At 43.0% G+C, this 15195-nt stretch overlaps 1 protein-coding gene across 3 annotated transcripts in view; it reads left to right on the top strand.

Annotated features, from left to right (window-relative positions):
- BAIAP2 (BAR/IMD domain containing adaptor protein 2) overlaps positions 1–15195 on the top strand; it is a 179295-nt gene that overhangs the window by 97184 nt on the left and 66916 nt on the right. For all 3 annotated transcript variants that reach the window (XM_044001249.1, XM_044001247.1, XM_044001248.1), the window contains exons 4-6: positions 8522–8583; positions 9394–9465; positions 10705–10842. In XM_044001249.1, coding sequence (XP_043857184.1) covers positions 8522–8583; positions 9394–9465; positions 10705–10842 — 272 coding nt within the window. The remainder of the gene's footprint in view (positions 1–8521; positions 8584–9393; positions 9466–10704; positions 10843–15195) is intronic.

Here is a 15195-nt window from a genome sequence, read left to right as displayed (position 1 = left end):
CCACAGTGGCTAGAGCACAGGAATGGAAGCCAAGAAGACCTGAGTTAAAAATTCAGCTTCAGAAACTTGGTAGTTCTGTGACCCTGGGCAAGTCACTTTACTTCTTGAAGCCTCAATTTCCACATCTATAAAATGGGGCAAATATTAACATGTACCTTACAGGGTTATTGTGAGGATCAAATAAGTTAAAATATTTGTAAAGCACTTTGCAAACCTTAAAGTGCACTATAAGTGCCTCATCATTATTGCTGTCTGTTATGTATATATGTAAATATTTAAAAATAAATACAACATGAATAGAAGGTAGTGTTGGGAGGTAGAGCACTAGCAATAGCAGGAAATCAGAAAAGGCTCCATGTAGAAGGTGATACATGAGTGAGTCTTGAAGAAAATGGGAGGTTCTGCAAGTGAGAGAGATGAGGGGAGAGAGCATTCCAGATATAAGGGGCAGCCTGTACAAAGGGTGAGATGGGAGTTGGAGTAATATGCATGAAGAACAGCAAGAAAGTAATTTTGTCTAGATTGTAGAGAATCTAAGAGAAGTTGGTATTTTATCCTGTAGGTAATAGGCAGCCACTATTGGTGATTGAGTGTAGGGCAGTATCATGGTCAGACTTGTGCTTAGGGAAAATCACTTTGGCAGCTAGGTGGAGCATGGAGGGGAGAGAGGTCAGGCTGGGCGACCAATTAGGACGGCATTAAATTAGTCCAGACAAGAGGTTATGAGAACCTCAGTCAAGGTGGTGGTTGTGTGAGTAGTGAGAAGTGGATGGATATAAGAGATGAGGCAGAGGTAGAAATGCTAAATGCAGGCAGCTGCCTATATACAAGGGGGTAAGGAAGAGGGAGAAGTTGAGGATAACACTGAGATTCCATAAGCTAAGAAATTAGAAGAATCGTGGGTGCCTCTTAACAGAAATGGGGAAGAAACAGGTCATTTCCCTCCTCTATCATCTTCTTTTCTGGCCTGGACGTCCCAGAACTTACTAGGAGCAACCAGGCAATGGGAAGACCTGCCCTCACTCTGGGGTCCCTAGCGCCTGCTTTTTTTTTTTTGCCTCACCTAGGCTGTTTGAATGACTACAGGGCTTGGATGAGAGATGGTAGTCAATGGGTTCCTGCTGATGAGAGATCTCATCATCTGTCCTGCTTTTGTTCTCTGACATCCTCTGCCCTGAATTTATGCCTGCAGTCCTCTGGATCTGTCATCTTACCTCTTCATGTAATATGAAGTCTCTTTGGCCTTGCCATTTGCCTCATCATTGTACTCTTAGGACTTGAGGGGCTTTTTATCTGTACTGCAGCTGAACTTTCTATGTTATTTTCCCCCAATTAGAGTGAGCTTTTTGAGAGCAGAGACTTTCTCAGTTTTCCTATTTGCATTCCTAGTGTTTAGCACAGTGTAAGCACTTGATAAATGTGTTCTCATCCTTCAGGTTAGGAAGAAGGCTGGCTATAGGGGAAAAATGATTAGTTCTGTATTGGACGGGTCGAGTCTTATGAGTCATCTGGTTTTAAATGTCTAAAAGGTAGTTTTTGGCATGGGACTAGAGTTCAGGAGAGAGACTGGATCTGGATATATAGATCTGGGAGGTAGGTACATACTCAAATGGATCTGTGATCTCATATGTTTGTGAACTCTTTCCAGTGATGCAGCTCTCAACCCATCCATGTTTGCCCATCCTATCATCCATAGAACTCCACCCAACATACTATAGGTCTCTATATAGAGATTATAATTTATTTTTATTTTTGTTTTTTGTTGGAGCAATGAGAGTTAAGTGACTTGCCCAGGGTCACACAGCTAGTAAGTGTCAAGTGTCTGAGGCCGGATTTGAACTCAGGTCCTCCTGAATCCAGGGCCAGTGCTTTATCCACTGCACAACTTAGCTGCCCCCTAGAGATCATAATTGAACCCATAAGAGCTGTTATAGGCACCACATAAGAATGTTGAGAGCAAAAAAAATCACCAGTCTTTTACTATGTGCTTACTACATGCCAAGCTTTTTATGAAGACCTGAGGGTACAAAGTAAAAAAATGAATCATTCTCTGCCCTCAAGTAGCTTGCATCCTCCCAGGGTAAGAGAAGTCCCAGGTCAGAGCATTGGGATAAACTCACATTTGGAGTGTGTAGGATGGGATATGGATGAAGAACTAACACAGGACACTTAGAAGAAGTGGTCAGACAGGTAAGAGAAGAACCAGAAAGGAGTGTCAATGAAAATCCAGTAAAGAGAGAGTATTTAGAAGGAGAAGGTAGTCAACAGTGTCATGCCCCACTTTTTGTGGTATCAAAGAATTGGAAACAAAGTATGTACCCATCAACTGGGAAATTATTAAAGTAATTGTGGTACATGAATGTAATGGGCTATTTACTGTGCTATAAGGACTAACAGGGAGCAGCTAGGTGGCGCAGTGGATAAAGCACCAGCCCTGGATTCAGGAGGACCTGAGTTCAAGTACGGCCCCAAACACTTGACACTTACTAGCTGTGTGACCCTGGGCAAGTCACTTAACCCCAATTGCCCCACAGACAAACACACACACACACACACACACACAAAAGAATAAAAAAGAAAAGAAAATGAATTTTGCAAAATTACAAAGGACAAATATAACCCCAAAGAAGAGCTATCAGAAGACTCCTACCACTTTGGGGGAAGGGGCCATCCATGGGTTTGGCAATATTGCCATACCCATGGACCATATATTGCCATATATTATCAGATTTTTTAATGTAATGATCAGTTGTACTTTTTTTCCCTTTCTCTTTTTCTTTAAAATGAGATGTCTCTGGGAGGGGAAAAGGGGAGAGCTAGAAATATAGGAGAGAACTTGAGAGAAGAGCTATACATTTATAGCTTTAAGGGATGGTAGGGTCTGCTGAAGGTTTTTTAAGGATGGGGATATTTGGGAAAGTGTATAGAGAGCAAAGAATAAACCAACAGACAGAGAGACACTGGAGATTGGAGAGATATAGGGGAATGATTGTGGGCCATTCTGCTTGAGGAGAAGGGATTAAAGGTAGAGGGATTGGGATTGTCAAGGATAGTAAAGGAGCAAAGTAGGGGATTGTATCAGGAGGTTTAATGGTGAAGATTAGGGGAGAAAAGGGAGCTCATGGCAAATGACCTCCATTTTCTCAGTAAGATATGAGGCCAAATCTTCAGCTCAGAGGGTTAGAGGGAGGGGGAGGCAGATGGTAGAAATAATTCAAAGTTGAAGTTTGGCAAGTCATGAGTTGTGATAGAACAAAGGTGTGGAGGGTTGGAGATAGGAGGACAGTGTAGAGCTGAATGGTTTTAACTATTAAAAATAACGTGGTTAAAATGGGGGTTAAAATGGGGAAGGAGAAGAAAATAAGAGATAGAGGTATTAGATCACTTACTAAAAACTTTGTGCTAAATGCTGGCTAGAAATCATGTGCGACACTGTTCATACGGAGCTCCTAATTCAAACTGGGGGAAAACATAGAAAAGAAAGTTCAGCTGCAGGGCAGATGGAAAATTCCCCAAGTCCTAAGAGTACAAAAACAGGGTGCTTGACAAGGGACCAAGGTCCTCAGTTTACATTGGTCATTAAGATGGGGGGAGCAGAGAGACTTCAGGGCAGAAAGTAAGGAAAGGAATGGAGTTGTTGTCTGCCGTCTCATTCAAGCCCTATGAGCAGCCAAGCAGCCTGAGACAAAGGGGAAAGGCAGCCTGGTGGCAGTAATGACTCTTCCCAAATTTTGGATTGGCTCTGGCACTGTCAAGAACAAGGATGTGGGGAAAGGGATGAGAGGGCCAGGCAGTCAGGGTAGGATGCCCATTGGTGCTCACTTTTGCTGCTGCCCAGCCTCCTGGATGGGTTCTGGAGCTGTCTAGGACTACAGGAAGGAATAAGGGGGGGCGGGTTATCTGGCCATTGTGGGCTATGGCAAGATCCAGGGTGTGGCTTGAGGGTAAGGAGAGGAGGACCTGGGAAGTTTTGGGTTTTTTAGGGAGCAATCAATAGTAAGTCCTCTAGTATGAGGATGAGAGTTAGGAAGAGAGGAAGACTGTAATCCAGGTGCTAAAGCTCTTAAGAAAGAACAAAGATGACCTGGGGACCATTAGACCACAGCCACTATGATCTGGATTGGATGATAAACTTGGTCTTTTGAGGTGATCAGGATTTATATGCAGCCTTTCTGCCATGACTAATCTCAGCCCCCCTGCCAATTGAGGTGAATCTTGCAGGCCTGCCAGTTTCTGCTGCCATTTTGGAAGTCACTCTCATGGAGTTGGACTGATACCATAGAGTGTAATAAATGATGAAGTTGAGTTTCTTGTAACCTTCTAGGGAAACAAATATTTTCTGGTAAACAGTAGCTTTGTTTTCCACTATTAGGTAAGTTCTCTCTCCTAGTGCCTCTCTTTGGAAAGCACACACCTTCCTTTCCCCAGCCTCCCTAGACAAGAATCCATACAGCATTAGTTTTTTTTTGCCAAAGTAGTGCCTCTGTCGATGGTCCTGCATGAGGGAGCATAAATCAGTTTCTTAGAACTTCAGTAGGTGGCCAAAATCTGCCTATGATAAGCAGCCTATTTTGAGTGTGTTCTTATATAATTAGGAGGAGAAGGGAACCTTGTTTGGCAGACACAAGGGACCAATAATAAAGTTTATTCCCAAATCTCCTGGCTTGGAGGAGGGTAGTTGGGTGATTATAACTAGTGCCAGAGATTGTATAATGAGGAAGGCAAAAAGGGCCGGGATTTAGGGTAGCTTTGGAACCAAGATGGTCCTAGAGATGCAGGGGGTTTCAAGGAAGAGAAAGACCTTCATGGTTTGTTTGAAATGCTTCTACCTATCAGGGTAGGTGTGTTTCCATGAGGTTAGACTATTTGCTAGATAGTTGTCCTTGAGGGTGAGATTTACAGAGCTGGGCTGGAGGTCTTTCAGAAATGGTGGATTTTTGTATCATCCAACTGTTGTGGCTGAAGCTCTTCTTCCCTTGACTGTGTGTGAGCTTCCTTATCATCTAGATAGCGTGGGAGAAAAAGTATTGAACTTGGAGTCAGGAAGACCTGGGTTGAGTTCTACTTTAGATACTTACTTGGCCATGTGGACCTTAGGTAAATTATTTAACCTCTTACTTCAGTTTCCTCATCTGAAAAATGGGAATAATAATAAAAGCACCAACCTCACAGAAGTGTTATAAGGATCAAATGAGATAATCTGTGTAAAACACTTAGTGAAGTGCTATAGAAATGTTTCTACTATTACTATTATTACCAACCCTTGAATAAAGACCTAAATACTCTCTGGCATATGTGTGTGTGTGTGTGTGTGTATTTATGTGTATTTATGTGTATGTGTCTATGTCTATGTATATATATATATTTATTAATAACAATTATAGGACTGGGAAGAAAAGAGGTATTACAGCTGGTTGGAGGTGGGTGGCTAGGTGGGAGGCTGTGGAGTACAGAGCCAAGGGGCAGGAGTGGAAAGAGAGAGAGAGCACTGTACTGTACAGTAAAGAGAACATAGGGTTTTTTTTGGAGAATGCAAATTTCTTTCAGAATTCTTTACATAAAGTTGAATTTGCATAATGTGAATTTATATAAAGCCAGAGCTGTCTGTATTGTAGCTAGGCCCAAGAGAACCTAGGAAGCAGCTAGGTGACTCAGTGGATAGAGCGTTGGAGCTGGAGTCAGGAAGACCTAAGTTCAAATCCAGCCTCAGACATTTACTAGCTTTATGACCCTGGGCAAATCGCTTAATTTCTGTTTGCCTTAATTCACTGGAGAAGGAAATGGCAAATCATTCCAGTATCTTTGCCAAGAAAACACCAAAATGGCATCAGGAAGAGTTGGACACAACTGAAAACAACTGAATAGCAGTCAAGAGGAAGGCATGTTGCATGTTCAAAATATGCTTTCCTTTCAGAGTTTAAACATAAAATGATAAAAACCAAAAACAATGCCAGAGCTATGAGAGCTTTAATACCTTTTTGTCCAACCCTTCATTTTCACTGATGAGGAAACTGAGTCCTGAAGAGGCAAATTACTTGGGCTCAGCCTGTAGTTATGTAATGAGTGAACTGAATCAATTACTGTTGAGTTGTGGCCAGACACAGCTTACAAAGTTTTTATTAGAATTAGGAAAATAAAGACTGAATGTTCGGAAAATTCCAGAAACTCCTCAAGGGAAATCCCTTGTTTTCTGTTATCTGGAGCACATAAGCAGATAGTGCTTTTTGGTGACTACTGGTATTCTGATCCCTGGTGTAACTGGTCTGAGTGAGCAGTCTGTGCTCCTGACTCCTGGGCTTTTTTACACCTTTCCTGGGTTTTGCTTTGAGACTTTGTGGAAGCAGATCTCTCCATTACAGGCTTCTTCTCCTGGTCATTAACAGAGTAGTGTTTGAAACTGCTGGCCTCAGCCTATAGTACGACTGGGAAGCTGTTAATCAAGTTTTGGAGGGGAATGATGGAATGGGGGCTCTTGGAACTAACTACATAAGAAATCTAAAGAGTTTGCAGGTGAGGGAGCAGCTGGCCCTAAAGGAAAATTCCCACCCAGGTTTCCTTGGGTATGTTTATAAGTTCCATCAAGCCATTCTGCATTGTGGTATTTTTTTATTTTTGGAGGAGAGGAGGGAATAAAGGGAAAGGACAGGATCTTATTTTATTTTATTTTATTTTATTGTTTTGGTTTTGCGGGGCATTGAGGGTTAAGTGACTTGCCCAGGGTCACACAGCTAGTAAGTGTCAAGTGTCTGAGGCAGGATTTGAACTCAGGTCCTCCTGAATCCAGGGCTGGTGCTCTATCCACTGCACCACCTAGCTGCCCCCAGGACAGGATTTTAGAGCTTTAAGATCATTCAGTCCACCCCCACTCTCTCTGTTTTACAGAGGAGAAAACTGAGGCCCAGTAAGGTGAAGGACTTACTTATTCAAAGCCACAGTTAATAAGTAGTACTGCCAGGTGTTCTGCCTCCCAATCGAGTGCTCTTTCCACTAAGCCTCATGGCCGATTCTGCCTCCCGAGCCCTCCTATAGTGGCTGAGACCCAGAAATTCACCATCAGTCTGCCTTCCAGAACTGTCATCCTCGGGATAAAATAATCCAGACCATTGCAAAACCACTGGAAAATAGAAATAGCCAAGACAAGTGTTAAATGGAATCTCTATTGTTAACATCCAGGATTGAAATGACCTGTAGCAGTGGTTAGTTTTTGCTCAGCTACAATTTCCATTTCTTATTTGCAAATGGGCCAAGAAACTGTCGGAATCTCCGAAGTGTTTCTGTACTGGAGAAGTGCATTAAAGAGAGAAGGGCAGAGGTAGAGAGCATTTCCTTATTCCCAAGGGGCCTTCCTGCTCTTGACTCAGTTCCTCTGAGTACCAGAAACCCCCAGAAGTGTTTTCCTGCCTGCCTGTCTGCCTGCCCTGTACTGACTGCTGCAGAGTTAAAGCAGTGTGGCAGGGTCCAATAATGAGTTCTCTGCAAGCACACGCCTCTGCAGACAGACCCATGCTTATGCTTTCCTGATTGGAAACTAAAATGTCCAACTAATGCATGGAGGGACCTTGGGTAATCTGACAGGACTAATAATTTGTCTTTCATTTAGTAAATAAAACTTGAAGGGGCATCAGAAAAACAACTGGAACTAGAAATAGTCACATACCCCACCCCCAAATCTAGGAGGCTCTCCATTTCTCCCTGTTCTGTCATCCCTAAACAGCAGACTAGAATAATGAAATGGTCTGATGCTGTTGTCTTTGAACTAAGCAAGCCTTTGGAGTCTTTCCCTGACGGGGCTTGCCTTGGTAGGCATTCTCTATTTAGCTCAGGCAACCAAAAGTGATCATTAGCCTGTTAGAGCTTGACTTTTGGAGGTGGTTGGGGCGTTTACTTGCAGAAAGTGCATACATACATTTTGGTGCATTTTTATATTAAACATACTGATACAGCTGTCAGACTTTTATATTTGATATACCTGCATCTGTCAGTCATTATTTTTAAAATTTGAACAAAATTCTTTTCTCCATTGGAGAGGCATCCACAAATCCCTGCCTTTCAGAGACCTTTCCATACTGCCACTTTACCTCACCATCCCAGTTACCCCTGGGGTGCCAGGGTCCCAAAGTTGCTTGTTCATACACTTTACGCCTTATCTTCTTTCTGGCATTTGCATAATCAGAAGAGGTCCCAGGAAGGCATTGAAATACATCCTTCTGTCCCCAAGCAACTATGTCTCTGCACTATGTCTATGCAGCACGTAGCTTAAACAAGTTTTTGATTTGAATTATGCCATCCTCCATAAATCCCCAAACACCATTGAGTCAGTTCCTGGAACAGTCAACTACAAAGCGCCAACTCTGTGGTGTCAGCCCTTTTATCCCACTAGAATCAGTGCCTTGGCTGTCCCAGATGTATGGATGTGTGTGATGTATACAGAGAACTTGGAGCATTTAACTTAACTTTCCTTTATTTCCCTTCTCCACCCTCCCCTTTCTTTTCCTTCCCTGCTGTGATCTTATCTTTTCAGGGGATGTTCTCTTCCAGATGGCAGAAGTTCACAGGCAGATTCAAAATCAGTTAGAAGAGATGGTGAGTATCAAGCTTCCACTGGTTGGACTCTCCCTGAGAGAGGGTGGATGGGTCAGATGCCTGTAGGGACACAGTAGGCAAGTTGGGGCTCAGAAGATGACCTAGCAGTTTGTTGGGCCTCGGATGCACTTTATAAGGTAGCCCAACCATGCTGCTGCTGTCAGAAAGCTGTAGAAATATGGTTGAGCCTCTTGGTTAGAAAGAGAAAGCTAATTTAGCAGATGGTGGGACCCAAAGAAAATAACATGTGGGGTATAGAGAAAGGCCTGGTGAGAAATACCATTGTCTGGAGTGAGGGGGTCACTCCTCCCACTCTTTATACATTGGAGGTATTTCTCACAGTTAATCAGTGTCTCAGTGGAGCCGCTGGCACTGTAGTGAGGAGAGAAGACTGTCTCCATTTTTATCCATGTGAAATCAAGCCATTTAAACTTGGTTGATAAATGCTGAAACTGTCAACCATTGCCTTGTCTCCTGCTCACTTGCACGTTTTCCAAGCCGTCTCCTTGGCTCCATATGGGTCTCCATCTGTCTCCCTAAGTTCATCAGCTGATCTTTCCTTATCTATCTAGACAGGAATAAGCTCATCTTTCAAAACTGGATTGGCTGTCTTAAAGAAAATTATTTGGCTTCAAAAAAAAAAAAAAGGCCTGTGTCTTGGTTGGCTCCATGATCTGTCTGTTGTTTTTATTCTCTGGGTTTTTGTCCCGGTAGATGAAGAGGCAGGTGACTTTTCTCATCATTAGGCAATATTTGCTTAGACCTGACTCCTAAGGGGATGCTCCAATATGTTTTCTTTCTTGTATTTAGCTGAAGTCTTTTCACAATGAACTACTCACACAGCTGGAGCAGAAAGTAGAATTAGACTCCAGGTACCTAAGTGTAAGTACACTCTATTTACCTACCTACCTATCTCTCTCTCTCTCTCTCTCTCTCTCTCTCTCTCTCTCTCTCTCTCTCTCTCTCTCTCTCTCTCTTTCTCTCTCTCTCTCTCTCACACTTGTCAGATAACCAGGTGTATTTTCTGAGGTTCCATTGACACTCTTTATTTTTAAATCCTTCCCCCAGTCTGAAGGTTTCTCAACTTCCAATGAGCTTCCCATTCAGGTGGGTTCCATCTTGACCCTCCTAAAATTCTTGCCTGTTTGAAACCAACTACCTGTAGTGTAATCCTGGTTGTAGTTTTGTGGGTCAAAACACCCAAGACTCACCTTGTTTTGGTTCAAGTGCCTCCTCCTCCCTCCTACCTTTGGCTGCCATTTCCCCCCCTTCCCCCTCTGATAAAGCTCATTGAATTATTTGGCTGTTCTTTCAGACCTACATGTTGTTTGTTCTCTTACCCTTCCATGGTCTCATCTAGTTTTTCCATGCTCTTTTCCTTGCCCACCCCTCCTTCCTCAAACCAGTTCCTAATATGATTTTGCTGGTGTGAGACCTTTCATCCATCCTTGTTGCAAAGAATTTAACATGAAATATAGATTACCTTTAGTGGTGTGAGGTAGGATGTCTGAGATCACTGTGGCAGCATTCAACATAGAATGCTGATCTGTTGGGATAGTTGATTTAATTCAACAGGCATTTTATTAAGCACCTTACTATGTGCTGGTCACTGGGGATAGAGAGTTCTCCCCAGAACTTGATGTTCTACTGGGGAGAAACAACTTACATAATAATAAGAAAATATAACATATATCTAAAATAAAGACAAGGTAATTGGGGGGGGGCATGTAGAACCTAGTAGGAAAGAGGATAAGTAACAACTGTTAGAATCAGAAAAAAAACCTCTTTTAGGAGGTAAGCCAAGCCTCGATAAGGTACAAAGAAGACAAGGGGAGGAGATCATCACTCTTCCCCAGCCATTCAGTGGCAGAGTTGGGGAGATGAGAGGACTTGAAATCCTTTCAACATCCATATTTACACTGTGGTCTCCTCCTCCCTATTTTGCCTTGCAGCTGAAAAGTCAGTTTTTCCTAATGATGTATATAGGGTCCTGGGCATTAGCTGCTGACCACAGAGAGAGAGAGAGGGATATTGGATGGGAAGTGCTCCTTAGGAGCCAAATCCTTATCTGACTGCAAAGGTATCCTTGGGTTTTTTGTTGTTGTTGTTATCTGTTCTCAGGCTGCACTGAAGAAATACCAGACAGAGCAAAGGAGCAAAGGGGACGCGCTTGACAAGTGTCAGGCTGAGCTGAAGAAACTCCGGAAGAAGAGCCAAGGGAGTAAAAATCCTCAGAAGTACTCCGACAAGGAGCTGCAGGTAGGATTCTGGCCTCCCACTGGCCTCCCAGGTACCTTGCCAGGGAACTCTGCAGTGGCATTTTGGGAAATGGGGCTTGAAGGGATTCTTCCTTTGGCAGATAACCTGATTCTCAGCAGTTCTTCCTTGGCTGGTGGAATTTTTCCCTCTTTTCAGTATGCAGATGAAGAGAAGGAAAAGAGTGATTAAATTATGGTTTTTTCCCTTTTTTGAACACAGGCAAGAGGGAAGTTAACTGCTTTTGATGTGATTGGGTGGACTGATTTCAGATGCTCAATTAAGTTGATTTTCTGTTGTCATTGAAGGAGCTGGTCTTCCAGGACTGAAAAGACTATGTTTGATGACCATCCCCCTTCCTCTTATTTGACTCCCCCCCCCCCAGGTTTTGTTTGATGACACCCCTCCCCCACCTCCTCTCTAAGTGGCTTTGTGGCTATACTTTCTATTCACTGGAGCTGAAAAGGCAAATGAAATCTTTCTACCCTATGCATTCTGGATTCAGACCCACAAGAGAGACCACAGACTGTTTTTTTAATCAGGTTTTGATTGCACACCCACGGAACTGCGGCCTTTGAGCCCCTAGGCAGGCAAACTGCAGTGCTGTGGACGAGAGCAGCGTTGGCAGCTCCTGCAGCATGATGCAGATGGTACTGAGGTATATGTTAGAGGGATACCTTTAGCCATCCCTCCTTTTCTCAGGCCCCAGACAAATGTGGAATGTGCATGCCCACTTTATACATCTGAAAAGACAAGTCAGTAACCTCAGGGGAAACCTCCCTTCCCTCTCAAAATGGAGGGGTGGGGATGGGTGTGCTCTCCTGCAAGCCCTCGGTGAATCTCTTTTTTTTTAATATAGGGTTTGGTTTTTTTTGTATTTTGGGGGGGGGCAATGAGGGTTAAGTGACTTGCCCGAGGTCACACAGCTAGTAAGTGTCAAGTGTCTGAGACCGGATTTGAACTCAGACCCTCCTGAATCCAGGGCCGGTGCTTTATCTACTGTGCCACCTAGCTGCCCCTGAATCTCTTGAAAGTCATTTGCCTTCCTTAGTGAAGGCCTACTTTCTACACTGACTGTGATGTGGCTAGCAGGCTGTGACAGGTATTTCACAGAACTACTTATTGTACTCTCTCTGCTCCTGTACATTAGGCCTAATGAAGGGAATCATAGCACTTGGCACATCAGTGCTTCCCTCCCCTGTCACCTAGGGGACCTGTGTATTGTTACTCTTCTTACATACACACACACACACATACACACACACACACACACACACACACACACACACACACACACACACACACACACGTCCTGTATTCCTCTTCCCTGCATGCTGAGAAGGAGACGATTTGGCATGTGTCCCAAAAGACAAGCCCTATTCCTAGAACTTGGTTAGATTTGATATAAAGAGTACAGGTCATCCAAGATTTATGTCAAAGAGTTCTGGTGGAGAGGAATGGGCACATTATCTTTGGGTGGTAAGCTGCTGGACTCAGCTCTCCCAGCCCACATTCCTACTGGTGGATTAGATCCCCAGAACCAGGATACTGCTTTGTCTTCTCTCTCAGGGTGACTGGGGTCCCCATGGGGGGCAGGCAATGGGATTCTTTTTTTTTTTTTTAGTGAGGCAGTTGGGGTTAAGTGACTTGCCCAGGGTCACACAGCTAGTTAAGTGTTAAGTGTCTGAGACCAGATTTGAACTCAGGTCCTCCTGACTCCAGGGCCGGTGCTCTATCCACTGCACCATCTAGCTGCCCCTAATGGGATTCTTTTAACGCTCTTGATTCAAGGCCCCATTCTGATGTGTTCTCCTTAATAACATCAGTAAGTAGTAAGTTATCATTAACTAGCTTTTATAAAGGGATATAGAAGATATAGTAAGATCCTAAGTACAAAAATATTCCTCTGAACCAGGGCACACTCCCCCTACCGCTTTAGTCCTTGGGCAAAGTGGGCTCTGCCTTAAAGCAGTTCATTTCTGCCACCGAATTCCTTTGGGTACGTCCAGTCTGCATGACCTTATGTTTCAGCCACCAGCTAGATTCACAGCTGGACCAGGTGAAGGAGATTGCTTCTTAGGGTTGGCTGTTGGCTCTTCCAGGCTTTCCTGATCTTACAAGATCCTATACTTTATAAAGAAGATACAAACAGAAACTACCTCATCCCAGACACAGGCTTGGAGACTCATCCTTACAGCTCTTGGGACAAAGGGGTGGAAAGAACTTGATTTGGTCTGACTAATACCTTTTTTAAAAATATACATTCCTTTCTGGCTCAGTAGCCAATCAAAAGGCTTTTCTTTAGATAAGTAGGTGCCACAGTGGATAAGTGCTGGTCCTGGAGTTAGGAAGATTCATCTTCCTGAGTTCAAATCCTGCCTCAGACATTTACAAGCAGTGTGACCCTGAGCAAGTCACTTAATTGCTAACTGCCTCAGTTTCCTCATTTGTAAAATGGGAATAATAACAGCACCTACCTCTCAGGGTTTTCATGAAGATCAAATGAGATAATATCTGCAAAAGTGCTTGGCACAGTGCCTGGTACATAGTAAGTGTTATATAAATTTTGAGCCATTTTCTTTCTTTAGTAAACCAATAGAAAAGAGTCCAGAATAATGACACAAACCCTGATCCACCCCATCTCCCCAATTGCTTGTTATCAGGTACTCCAGAAGAAAGCTCATCAAAGTATGTGCTCCCAGGACTGGGCTCTAATGGACAGTCTTGTCCTCCCACCTCCAATTATTATAATAGAAACCAACCCCTAGAATGAACATATATATCTTGCCTTGCAAAAATCTTAACTCTCAAGGGCTTAGCTCAGATCAGGAAGCTTGCTTAGCGTCACTGAGTTCTGAGATGAGGCTAAGAGACAAGCATGGTGTAATGGAAAGAGCCCTGCATTTGACAGTCACAGGCCCTGGGTTTGAATCCCAGAACTGTTCATTGCTCCCTTGTGCACTTTCCCTCTCTGCCCCCCCCACCCCTGTTTGCTTGTCTGTAAAATGAGGGGGGATGGGCTAAATGATCTCCATAGTCCCTTCCAGGTCTAGATTCTGTGACTAACCAAAGGCCACGGACGGTCGTGGGCTAGAACAAAGCTTCTTAAGCTGTGTTTCTGGTCAGTAACTGAATGTAGGGATTGCAAAAAAGTTGGTAATAGTAAAAGACTATGTGTACCCATTTTATATACCTATATACCATATACCCAGGGTCATGTAAAAATTTCATGGGCAAAAAGGGGTCATCAGCTAGGTGGTGCAGTAGATAGAGCACTGGCTCTGGATTCAGGAGGACTTGAATTCAAATCCGGCCTCAGACCCTTGACACTTACTAGTTGTGTGACCCTGGGCAAGTCACTTAACCCCAATTGCCTCACCAAAAAAAAAAAAGGTGAGGGGTTGCAAGTGGAAAAAGTTTAAAAAGCCTTGGGCTAGAATGCCAACTACAGTTGAGAAGTCTGAGTTCTTTTGGTGCCTTTAAATCGAAGACTACCTTGTAATTATGGTGGAATTTCTCAGGCAGTTGAATTAATTTTAAAATTTTGAATAAAAGTATTTTATTAGATAGTTTTCAAATTTGTTTTTATAAGATTTCCAATTTCAAATTTTTCTCCCTCCTCTAAACAGAAGGTAATCTGATATAGGTTTATATATATATATATATATATATATATATATATATATATATATATAAACATTAAAAGAGAAGAATCAGAGCAAAAAGGAAAAACCTCTAAAAAGAAAAACAACAGCACCAAAAACAAAAGAAATAGTATGGTTCAATATGCATCCATATTTCACAGTTCCTTTTTTTTCTGGTTGGAGAGCCTTTTCCATCATGGGTCCTTTGGAACTTTCTTATACTGTTGTATTGGTGAGAAGAATCTAGTCTATCACAGTTGATCAACACATAATGTTGATGATACTGTATACAATGTTCTTCTGGTTCTGCTCATCTCGCTCAAGTTGAATTAATTATTAAAGCAGACTTTTTTTTTTAGTGAGGCAATTGGGGTTAAGTGACTTGCCCACGGCAACACCACTAGTAAGTGTTAAGTGTCTGAGGCCAGATTTGAACTCAGGTACTCCTGACTCCAGAGCCTCTAGCCACTGTGCCACCTAGCTTGCCCCTAAAGCAGACTTTTAAAGGTTACTCAGTTATTGGGGTCCACATGTCAGTACTGAAGTATTTGTAAATTGCTGATGTATCTTACAGATTTGTTACAAGTTCTAAAGTATCTATTCACATTTTGGGTCTTCAGTTGAGGAGGACGGGGAGAAGGTAGAAGAAAGAAGCATGGAAGCCCAGTGTTGATTTAAGGCATCTTAATATCACCATTGTTATTTATTGATG

This window comes from Dromiciops gliroides, chromosome 4 (genome assembly GCF_019393635.1).
Source record: "Dromiciops gliroides isolate mDroGli1 chromosome 4, mDroGli1.pri, whole genome shotgun sequence".
NCBI lineage: Eukaryota > Metazoa > Chordata > Mammalia > Microbiotheria > Microbiotheriidae > Dromiciops > Dromiciops gliroides.
Note: the sequence above shows the minus strand (reverse complement) of the source record. Positions and strands in the feature narration are given on the sequence as shown.